The sequence below is a fragment of the Megalobrama amblycephala genome, linkage group LG1 (assembly GCF_018812025.1).
Source record: "Megalobrama amblycephala isolate DHTTF-2021 linkage group LG1, ASM1881202v1, whole genome shotgun sequence".
Classification (NCBI taxonomy): domain Eukaryota; kingdom Metazoa; phylum Chordata; class Actinopteri; order Cypriniformes; family Xenocyprididae; genus Megalobrama; species Megalobrama amblycephala.
Window position 1 is genome coordinate 16,263,734 of NC_063044.1, and position 12,095 is coordinate 16,275,828.

The 12,095-nt window shown below is 37.8% G+C and overlaps 1 protein-coding gene across 1 annotated transcript; it reads right to left on the bottom strand.

Annotated features, from left to right (window-relative positions):
• Nucleotides 1–846: 846 nt before the first annotated feature.
• On the bottom strand, nucleotides 847–8,662 carry LOC125277500 (up-regulator of cell proliferation-like). The gene is made up of 2 exons (XM_048206247.1): nucleotides 8,563–8,662; nucleotides 847–6,556 (listed from the first exon to the last, which is right to left on the bottom strand). Exons 1-2 carry the CDS (start codon nucleotides 8,660–8,662, stop codon nucleotides 1,914–1,916), a joined length of 4,743 nt encoding a protein of 1,580 aa, XP_048062204.1. The 3' UTR covers nucleotides 847–1,913.
• Nucleotides 8,663–12,095: the final 3,433 nt, after the last annotated feature.

The window sequence follows — 12,095 nt, forward strand, 5'->3', positions numbered from 1 at the left end:
CCTTATTTTGGTTAATAAAGTTGAATATCACTTATTAAGTGTCATCAATAATGAGAATATAAAATTCACTTTAGAATAGGGGGTCAAATTGTCTTTATTACACTATTTTAGCAATTTATAACTGCAAAACCAGCACTAATTAAACATAATTACTAGCTTATTGTACAGTTAACTTAATAGATGGTCAATCAGAAGTATAATTACATTACTACACATAAATAATATATGGCTAATTGGGTGGTAAATAATGGCTAAAAGTCACTTACTGTACATTCAGTTAATCATTAATTAATAGCTTATTTTTAATTTTTAGACCATAAATATGTATCTTTCGAATGTTAATAAATTGTAAATAATTGCTAATAAGCCCTTAGTTAATAATTAATTACTAGTGTGTGTGTGTGTGTGTGTGTGTGTGTGTGTGTTTTACTAATGCATAATTGTAAACAGGTTAATGTGTAATTGCTAATTTATTTACACTTAACTAATGCAAAATTTTGACCCTTACAATATAAAGTTAATCATTAATTACTAGTGTGTTCATGCATAACTAATGCTTAATTGAGAACAAGTTAATCATTAATTAATGCTTAACTAATGTATTATTCTGGACCCTTAAAATAAAGTGTTACTGAAAAATCTGTTACACATGTTTTTGCAAATTTGGCTGTTGTAAGATATTAAATGTGATAAATAGTAACTACAACAATGAACAACATTTGTATTATGAAAAATTATAAGAGAGGCCTTATATAGTTTTATATAGTAGCACAGCATGCATTAATATGTCAAGACAACACACTACAGAAAATAATGTATAGTATACTTTAGTTTAATTACTCCACCAGTCACATGTAAGCTTACAGAAAATAAACTACTGCCACCCATTAATGGAATCACATGTTTTTGTTCCTCTGTTTTCAAAGTAAAAGCTTATTTTAGGGACATGTTAGTTTAATTTATAAAGCACATTTAAGAACAACAGATGATGAAACCAAAGAGCTGTTCAACAAATGTAAAACAAAACTTAAAACATACATAATCAAGAAAAAAAACAAAAAAAAACAAAAGTACAAATGAAAATTGTATACCCTCAAACAGAATTAAAACATAAAGAACAAAGATGGGTCTTCAAAGAGGATTTAAACATAGAAATAGAAGGGGAAGGTCTTATGTAGAGGGGAAGATTATTTCAGAGCCTAGAAGCAGCCACAGCAAAAGCATGGTCGCCTTCAGTTTTAAAATGTGAACAAGGGACTGAGAGGAGAAATTGAATAGATGACTAAAGAGATCTAGACGTAGGATGCAGGTAGGGAGATTACAAATATACTGGAAAGCACAACCATGTAAAGCATTAAAAACAAAAAGCAGAATCTTAAAATAAACACAGAACTTGACAAGTCAATAATCTGGCTGCCGCATTTTGCACCAATTGCAACAGATCCAGAGATGATTTTAGGCTGACCCAGACAGAATAAATTACAGTAATTCAAACTTGATGTTATAAAAGCATGAATTACAGTTTCAAGGTCCTTCATAGAAAGAAACTGCTTTTCACAACGGCACTGATCTGTTTATCAAAAGACAATGTGGGATCGAAAAAACATTAGAAGAGAGAGGACCAAGCTGATTAACAATGCCAAAAGACAGAACTGTTTGGCCAAAATCCATTATTTAAGTTTTATCAAATTCATCCAGCATTTAATGACTTGACATGCACACCGATTAGACACAGAACAGTTGTTGTTTTAACCGTAAGATAAAACTGAGTATCATCAGCATAGAGATGTGATAAGCTGTGTTTCTGAATAAAATGAACAATATAATACGTTGATATTAAATGTTAAACTGAAAGGTTTAAAGTATCTGCTCATGCACCACACAAACTCAAACAGAAAGCAGAGAAGTGCTAGTTAATTAGTGCACTTTAGACTTTTCTCTGCTTGGGTCTTAGTAATGGTTTTCCAGGATGAAGGTATATCTGCAGGCTTCGCATTGTACTCTTTAGCAAACTGCTCATTAAAATTTGCCATCACATATTTCCAGTAGGCTGAACCTTCAATGCTGGGGTCGGGCTGGATTTCCCAGTCTGGATAGATGTCACTGTATTTCTTGTATGGATGCCACTTACCTTTTGTGTCAGTGCAACTAAAACGTAATTCACTATATACTGATGATGAACAGATGGCAGTTAATAATTTTCCAGAGCAGCGATGTATGTAGCCCTTGAGACCCTGTGGTCTGTGGACTGAGACAAAGTGTTTGGTGTGAGCGACTCCACCTGCCTCACATGGTGCTTTACAGAACGGACACTGTTTCCCACATCCCCACACCCGTCTGAACAACACATCCTCTGGTTTGGTTTGTAATTTTTCCAGTATGCTCTGAATATCTGTTGCCTTATAACTTTTCTTCAACGACTGGTCCATTTCCTCCACAGAACTTTTCAACATTTTTGCAAACTGTTGCTCATTGACATTGCTCAGTGACAGGAATGCATCCACTGCATCCTTAGGGAACACAAGCCTGTGTTCAAGTTTTTTGCAAATACTCTGTGTGAATTTCCTAATGTCATTAGTCTCTGTGCTTTGCTCTGAATCTGTGATGGCCAGCATTATTTCTCTGGTGACCACACCGAGGAGACTTTCCTCCAGTTTCGACATTCTGTTCTCTGTTGAAAAGTGTTCTGTGACCTTTTTAGAAATGAATAATTTCACAAAATATTCATAATCCACATTAAAATGTGCATATAGTTTAAATTCAAATTCATCAAGAAGATTTTTCAAGACTGAATACTGAAAAGCTGTTCTTGTTCCAAAAACTAATGCATGTTCACCGGTCAGCATCACTTCAGCCATTTCTGTGCCCAAGATCTCAGAAATGTATGTTTGCACAGCAGGTTTCAGACAGTTATTCAGGAATTCATCAGCTTTTTTCTGACACTGATCCCGCTCATGGAAAAGGTCTATGAATCCAGAATGATATGTTTGTTTAAACCTTTCCAAACCTATGAGTGGGTCATTGTCCTGGATAAACTGATAGTGAATATCTTCAAATTCTCTCCCAGTGAAGCCACAGATGTGTAGTTTAAGAGACAGTTCAACATCTTCTGTGATTCTGAGATTTTCATGAGCCTTAAGATTCTCATCAATGAGGTTCAGAATTTCCCTAATGTATGTGTCATCATAATCAACCTTGCTTGCACGCTTTTCCTCCACGTATTTTCTACAATCATCAATTAGTCTGTCTGACATCTCTTGAAACCTGTTCATCCAATCTGGAGAATGTTTACTGTCTATGTTGATTTTCAGGTCAAATTTATCATGGCTATATGCATTTAAATCTTTTACTTTATCCAAGTTTTCAGCCATTGAACTTCCTCTTGGTTCAAGATTTTTCCTCAAATTATTTAAGGTTTTGTCCATGATATCTTGTTGTTGGAGCCCTCTACATGAGAGTGTCTTGACAGTGTCTTTCCACATGTTTTCGAAAGCTTTATCCAGTTTTTCATCTGACATGTCTGAATTGTTTTTCCGACAGTTTTCAAGCAAATCTAGCACTTTCTTCTCCATTGTATCCATGCATGTCTTCTTGATTCTCTCCACCTTGATTGTTGCATATCGACGTGAACAAGCTGCATTAAGTTTTCTTTCTATAGAATTTGACATCTCTGTTCTCAAAAACTTGGCACTATTTATGAAGTCTTGCCGATATCTTTCCACAAGTTCAACGTGACCCTCTCCCTGCTCATAGTATGCTTTGATTTGGTCAATAATTCCCTTTTCACCTTTTGAGAGCTCACTCTCTGCATTTTTCACCAAAACATAGTGGACATCTTCAATGGTGCACTTATCAGGGATTTCAAATTTTCCATGGTTTAGTATTTTTGTTTCAGCTTCTAATGTCCATGTGTGCATTTCCCTTCTCATTGCCCAGTCCCATCTGTTGTACTCAGTGCACAGTTTGATGTATGCATCAGCCACCATGCTGTTTCTGAAGCTGAAGATGAATTTCTCAAATTTCACAGCATTCCACAAGCTTTTGGTCCATTCAAGAAATTCACAAATACTCCCTGACTTGTAACATCTGAAGGTTTCAATTAAATGTCTTTTAAGTGCATACACAGACTCACTATACCCAGTACTCACTTGTGCCATTGGAGGATTTCCATGCCACAAACCTGGAATGTAGTGATCACCATGCTCAGTGTCGTACTCCATTACATCAGTGAAGTTCTGTAACTGCAATTTGTTCTCCATTTTGGCTGCTGCTTGAGTCATTTCATTCAGTTGCTTCAACAGAAACTGGCGATCTCTCATGTTTGAATCATGGGCTGAGACATTACCAACATTCTGGTGTACAAACAAACACTTGCGTTTTTTACCGATTTCTTTCATCCTGATGAAGGCATGGACAACAATCTGTAGAATGTCCTTCATCTCAGTGGAGTTCTCCATGGTGATGTTGATGATTGTAACATCACTCAGTCCAACAACAAGTGTAGCCAACTCATTGTCATGCTCATGGCTGTTGTCAAGTGTTGCTAATTCAAGGGATTTGAGTCCCTCTGTGTCAATTATTAGTAAATAATCACAGTTGAGTACTGGTTTGAAATCGTTTGTCACTCTGATAAGCTGAATAAATGCTCCTCTGGTACATCTTCCATTGCTTACAGCAAACTGAACTCCAAACATAGTGTTTAGCATGGTGGACTTTCCTGAGCTCTGGACTCCTAAAACTGTGACCACCACAATCTTATTGTTAGGCTTCACTAATGCATTTAATTCAGAAAACACACTAGTCACCCACTCTACAGGTATACTGGAAGCATCTCCGTCAATTAGTTCTAGAGGGAAGCCATCCAGAAGTAGTTCAGCACACAGTTGAGGCAAGTGCTCCAGTTTGTTTTGGGAGTTTTCTTGTTTTGAGTGATAGACTGACGCCTCATAAAGCTGACCCATCTCACGAATGAAGTGTTCAATTCCCAAAGAACTGTTTGAAATCTTTCTGTCAAGCTCAGCAATGTCCTCCTTGTCTTCACAGACAACATTTACACTGCATTTCTCTTTATATTTCTTTCTGAGGTTAGGCAATACTTCGCGAGAAAGATTCTCCAGATTCATCTTCATCCATTTTAGGAAATAAGATCTTTCCACCTTTGGGCATGATATTGCTTGGATAAAGGAGTTCATTGTAGCAGACGTGTCTTTTTCATATTGTTGCTTTCTCAGTTTCAGCTTTTCATTCTGAATGTGATCTTTGTACATCTCAATATTCTGATCCCCTGCTTTCTTCAATCTGCATTCCTCCTTCTCTAACTTAGCCAACATCTTTAAAATCTCTCCCTGCAATGGCATCTCTTTCTTCTTGAATTGTTCTGTATCTGTAATTTTTGATGTGATTTCAGTTGCCCTTTTTTTGGATCTCTGACATTCCTCAACATCCTCATCCACCTTGATCCCCAACTCTCGTGCAGTCTCAGCCATATGAACAACTGATATTCTGTGTTGGTTTTTCTCAACTGCATCTTCCATCTTGGTCCGAATTTTCTTAACAAAGTCTGCTTCATTCTGCTTCTCTTTAAATATGAAATTGTGTTTTTTCAGATTAAGATTTTTAGCTGTATTTCTTGTATATTGATTGCTTGAGTCCCCCACCAAAAACAGTTGATGCTTCAAATCCTCACTGGCGACTGAAATATACCGTGTATCTGGAAGCTCGTGTTCAAAGAACACAAACACTGCGGTGGATGTCTTGCAAAGGAAGGAGTATTGTTTTTCAAAGTTCTGGATGTCACCTCTCAAGTTTGCAATAGCTACAGGCTCAGGAAAGACATCTATGTTTGTATTACCACAAGGAAAATACCAGCTAATCTCAACCAAACCTTTTGCAATTTTCTTTGGGATGTCACCACAATCCAGGTTATGGTGTATAAAAATATCAGTAGACTGTTGTGATTTGCTGAGCAACTTGTTCAAAATATGTGACTTGGAAATGTTGCATCTACCTAGTCTTACAAAAGACACTAATGGCAAGTCTGACAGAACAATTCTTTCCTCCACAAATCCACTTGCATCTGTCAGTGAGTGTGGTCTGTACTGCTGCACAATGCCTCTCATTGCCCAGAGCATAAGTGTGATCTGGTTCTCATGACTGTTTGGAAGAAGCAATGGTACAGCAAACTGACACATGGACATTTTTAAAATCATTTCCTGCTGAAGAAAACTGTCAGAACAAAGAAATAGGGCAGTAAAAATGTCTAAAGGGTTTACTTGAGCACCATCTGATTCAGAGATTTCCTGATCATCATCATCATCATCATCCTCCCAGTCTGAATCATCATCATCTGCCCTATGTTGTGAGGAAAACTTAATACTCCTTGCTGTTGTTTTTAGCATCATTAGTCTCTTCAAAATCAGCCATGGCAGATCTAAAACTGTCTTGGCATCCTCATCCGTGATGCTGTCCTTTCCAATCTGCAGCACATTACTCAAGGTGATCTTTTTATTATAGTACTTTGTCAAACCCAAGTTTTGCAGGAGTTTTTTAATGATTTCTGTAAATAAGAAAAAAAAGAGACATTACTGCCATCTCAGTCACCTTGCAATTATGACCATTTTCTTAGAATTCTGCAATATACACTGATAAGCCAAAACATTATGAACACCCAGCAGAACATTGTCCAGGGCATCACACTCCCTACACAGACTTGTCATCATCCCATAGTGATTGTGGAGCCATCACATCACACTAAACGGTGAACATGTACATACGTATATGTGATGTAAAGCCGAGTTCAGACTGCACGATTTTCAAAGTAGTCGGGTCACTGTTCTTTTCACACTGCATGACTATCTTGGCCAGCATTCAGTCACTGCTGTGTTCAAACTGCACGATGGATCGGCGATAGAAGGTTTCACACTGCATGACTTTACAATAGGAAGAATCGCCACAACTCTGTCTGGCACGCAAACTACGTTTCACAACCAAACACACGCGAGACGTGACAAGGAAACAACGCGATATCATGCCGGAGTTCTCTTCTTCTTCTTCTTGTTTTACGGCGGTTGGCATCCAGCGTTTTGGTGCATTACTGCCCCCTTTTGCTCCGGAGTGTGGCCAGAGTTCTCATGTGAGACTGGGATTATTATTAAATATAGTAACCCACAAGAAGCTTGAAATACAAATTGCCTGAAATACGAATTGCCTTTTTGCAGCGAAAACAAGGGGGGAAAAAGAAGAATATGGAGGAGGATATGTTCTGCAACGAGAGTTGGAGCTAAAAACATAACTTTTCAATGTGCTGCTGTTGCGGATGGTCAAGCAAATGTTTGTGTTTTGTTTCTGTTTGATAGAATTGTAATGTTTATCTGAAACAAAGCCATGCTTGCTGATATTGTGGTCTATAACTCCTCCCCGAACTCCCCGCTGCTCTGTATCTTGCTCTCTCATTGGCTGTCGGTCATCGCCGATGTAGTTTTCAGTCATAACACTTTTCACACAGCAGGATTTTGAATCGCCGACAGGTCCAGATATTTAGCATGCCAAATATCTCACGGGTGTCGGCGACTCGTCGACGATTCTCTCAGATCGCGTCTTTGCTCATTCACACTGCGTGATTGTCACTCGCGTGACAGAGCACCGATTTGCCTGTGATTCCGGGCATTTGTCTGCGATTTCACAAAACCTGCCGGCGAGCCAAAATCGGGGCTAAAATCGCACAGTCTGAACTCGGCTTAAAAGAAAATGGGACTCATTGGACCAGGTGACTTTCTTCCACTGCTTGAAGAATCTTCTTGACCATTGCTCCCATTACTTGCTGAGTGTGATGCATCGTTGATAGCCTTCATTGATGGTTTTGCCAGATTGTGGTTTGTTCACCCTCAGACACTGTTGGTAAATTCTCACCACTGCTGAGTGGGAGCGACACACAAGCCTTGCCGTTTTATTTACATTTATGCATTTGGCAGTCGCTTTTATCCAAAGCGACTTACATTGCATTATTCTTCACAATTGTATCTGAGTATGTGCAATCCCTGGGATCGAACCCATGACCTTGGCATTGCTAGTGCCATGCTCTAACCACTGAGCTACAGGAAAGCTTTCAGAGACGCTCTGACCCAGTCACCTTGCCATAACAATTTGGCCCTTGTCAAAGTCACTTAGATCTTCATTCCTGCCCATTTCTCCTGCAGCCAACATGTTGATTATGGGAAATGATGGTTTGCTTACCATCTAATTTACCCAGAACTTAATATGCGGCCTGCAGCAGGTGTTCAATGACATTCGCTTTATCTGTGACTGGTCATAATGTTTTGACTCATCAGTGTATAAACTTTGATTTTATCAAATTTTATTTTATTGCATTTTATCAAATTTTATTTTATCAAATTGTACTTTTATTTATTGTCAATTTAATTTAAATGAATAAACATAAGCATTTTTTTTATTTCCACTAACATAAATTCAATTTATACTAAAGTACAATTACTATTTAGTCATTAATAATATTTACCCATAAATTGTTATACATACTATATAAATGATTATTAACTAACTCACTTTTTTCTAGAGAGGGTGGTTGTTCCATGTTGCTGTCTGATTCAGCACTATCACTGCTTTCATCACAGAGGGTGTCTTCATGTTCAGACATTTCCTGCATATTTCAAGAGATATTGCAATAACAAAACAGTAAATCATATCCAGTGGTCCCCAGAAGTATTTGGACACTTTTTAAACTGCTTTAAATCCATGTTCACTGGACTTTGTGCTTCTTAGACTTCCGTTTACAGTATCAGACTCTGTGTGTGAATAACAATTATGCATTTGGCAGATGCTTTAATCCAAAGTGGCTTATATTGTATTCAAGGTATACATTTTATCAGTTCAATCATTTCTGTGCTTCAAACCCATAACCTCGGTTTTGTTAGAGCCATACTGTTTGACATAGAGGAATCCACACAGTATATAATAAATATAAAAAATAAAAATAATTATCACTGTGATGTCTTCCATATGATGCAGTGCTGACTTTTGAGCTTCAGGACTGCAGGTGTTTAGTACACAGATTTTATGCTAAAGTGGTTAAACTGTTTATCAAATACAGTATCTTTAATTGCCCTCTCCATTCAAACATTGCTGTTCAGACTTGTTCCTCTGTGGTGGAATGAACTGCCAAACTCCACCCAATCCTTCACAACTACTCTACTTTCTGTTCAGCATTTCACATATGTAATACCCAAGTATGAAATAAGATGAGAAAACTCATGAATAATACTTTTAATCACATTTTCCTAACTAGTGCTTACTATTTTTTTTTTTTTATTTAGTGAGATAAACTATTAATATGTACAGTTGCACACAACAAAAATCACATGCTTGACAAAAGCTATACACTTGGCCATTTGCTTTTCTGTATAGTAATTTATAAACATGAATTCACTGATTTGTTTTAAATGTATAGAGAAATAATCTTAAAGATAAAATGTATATTTTTTTTTGAAACAAACTGAAACATATATACTGGGTGCTTCCAGGAAGACAAAATCAAATTATAATAACCTAAAGCAATGTGATTTTATGAAAAAACAAAAAAACAACAACAAAAAAAAAACAGACAGAAAAAAATGCCATCACTTACTCTGTATTTGGAATGTACCCCCTTCTCTGAGGTCTACAGGAAAACACCCTCTCCTTTATCTCAATGGACCGTACCATCATCCAGCACCACGGGAGGATCTCATTATAACTGTACAAACACAAAACAAACTACCACAGCCACACAGTAACCTATTTATCCAGAAAGGTCTTTTCTGTTAAAATAATATTAATGATTTTGAAAAAAATATTAAAAGCAGTCTTTAGGATATTAGAGTTTATTTTCCATTTATTTGTTACTTTCAGTTTGTCACGTGTGTTGCAGGAAAAGGAACTTGAGGATGGTGTCACGGGCACACAAGAACAAGATGTTGAGATCCAGATGCAGCATAAGTATTTATTGGGGAGTCCAGAAACGTAATTCCAAAGGCAGGCAAGAGGTCATAATCCAGAATATCAGTCCACAAAAAACAAAAAGCCAGAGACACAAAACGGTGCACGTAACAATACAACAAACCACAACTGAGGACAGAAACAACTGAGATTAAATAGACAGACACTAATGAACAAACACAAAACAGCTGGGTGCAATGACAATCAGGTAATGAGTCCAGGAGTGAGTATGGGTATTGTAGTCCAAGGGGTGAAAACAAGAGTCCAAGATGGAGTGCCCTCTAGTGGCTGATAGGGCACTCTCACTGGTGATCATGACAGATGGGAACTGGCTTGGTTACTTTTGAGTTTTGAATTTTACATAAAACAACAATTGATGACTGGAGACATGAATTCATCAGAGCTGTCAAAGATAGAACTGATCATACAGTCAAGGTGGACAGCCATATTAAAGGGGCTAATCTCTGAAAACTCTTTAGTTTTATCATATTTCTAAAAGATAAATGTTGTACAGAGTCTTTCCGAAAAAAGCTGAGCTCCTGGAGGTGTGTCTGCCGTCAGTGCTGTGGGTAGCTCTGGGCAGGCCCGGATTAAGAACACATTGGGCCCTGGGTCTACAGCAACACCAAGGGCCCCCTTTCATCCGATTGCCACAGTGTCTTGTAACACAAGAATTTTTTTTTTTAATTGTTATTATTTTTATATTTTTACAAATCTCATTTTATCAAATCATTTTATATAAGCACAAGCACACTAAATATTCCATGCTATTTAACACATTAAAAACAAATGCATTAACTCCGGATATGAACTCCAAACAAACAGGTTGCCAAAAGCAGCAAAAATATTTGTCATACTTCAGTCATACTTCCTCAATGATTACTTTACCATGAATACTTTAAAGAGATAGTTCACCCAAAAATGAAATTGGGATTTTAATTTTTGGGTGAACTATCCCTTTAAGGACAAGGGTCCGCGCATGTTAACTATTAGGATGCTGTCACTTTAAGACCTGCACGCGTCCCATTTTCTCAACTCACTTCAGACATAACCAACTGTGTTTATGTAAACCTTTTGTGTATTTGACAGTATTATAGCGCAATCAGACGCGAAAGATGAAGTCCATAGTCAGGTGCTGTTTGACAGGCTTAAGTGTGTGTGCACGCTTCGGGTGTATGGGGTCAGAAAAAGCGCATCTCAGAACAGCACACGAATGACATGTTTAACTGGCAGGGCTTTAAAGCACATGCAAATAAAGACCTTTTGTGATTGCGAATAAGTGCAGTGTCCCGTGAGTAACTCCGCTGTGTTAACATGTGATGTGAATGTGTCGAGGTCGAGTTGTACGGATGGCGGCACCAGAACTGCAACTGAAAGGATGTGCTTCAAAGGCAGATAGTGGAGACAAATCACACGACATTGGTGTTCGTCAAAAAACAGTAGGGAAGTTAATTCGGGATTTTTACACGGGTGATGATGATGATGAGAGAATAACACTGACATTCTGAATTCAAACGGCAATAAAATCAATCGACTCGTCCCTTATGTTGAAAACACCTTACGTTTTCATGAGAAACAATTACCATCCGAATAGGGCTTAACTCGTTATAAGAATAATAACTTGCTGCAGCTGCTATCTCACCTTCTTCAACGTGTAAAGCACGCAGATCGGCGACGGTGTCGGTGGGTGAAGATAATGAGCTGCCGCTGCACGCGGGGTCTTCCACTGGCTCGGATGTTTTATTTAGTTAGTTAGTTTTGGAATTTTTGCTGTAAGATTAGCATCCCTTTTCTCCCTTTCAAGCTTATTTTTCCTTTTTTGCACAGCACTATCACTTTTTTGTCATTTTGAACACCAGCGAGGCTTAACAAGCAATAAAGGCCAATTTCCCATTTTCTAGTCTACATGCGATAGCATAACGCAAAGAGGCGTTTCCCGATGTCATGGCGCGAATTGTAAAGTGATTTTGATTGGACGGTGATTTATCAGTCAGGCACATTTTCCAATCATTTTTTCTTATTATTTTATTAGACACAAATCAACCACCTATGACTTGTCAATCTCATTTCCTCCAGCCAATCACGGGCCCCCTCTACCTGCGGGC

What these genes read in the sequence shown, in the direction of transcription:
- LOC125277500 (XM_048206247.1), bottom strand. Translation starts at nt 8,662, where the DNA reads ATGCAGGAAATGTCTGAACATGAAGACACCCTCTGTGATGAAAGCAGT. An exon ending in ACCACCCTCTCTAGAAAAAA is followed by an intron (nt 6,557 to 8,562) that starts GTGAGTTAGTTA and finishes TCTTATTTACAG; the next exon opens with AAATCATTAAAAAACTCCTG.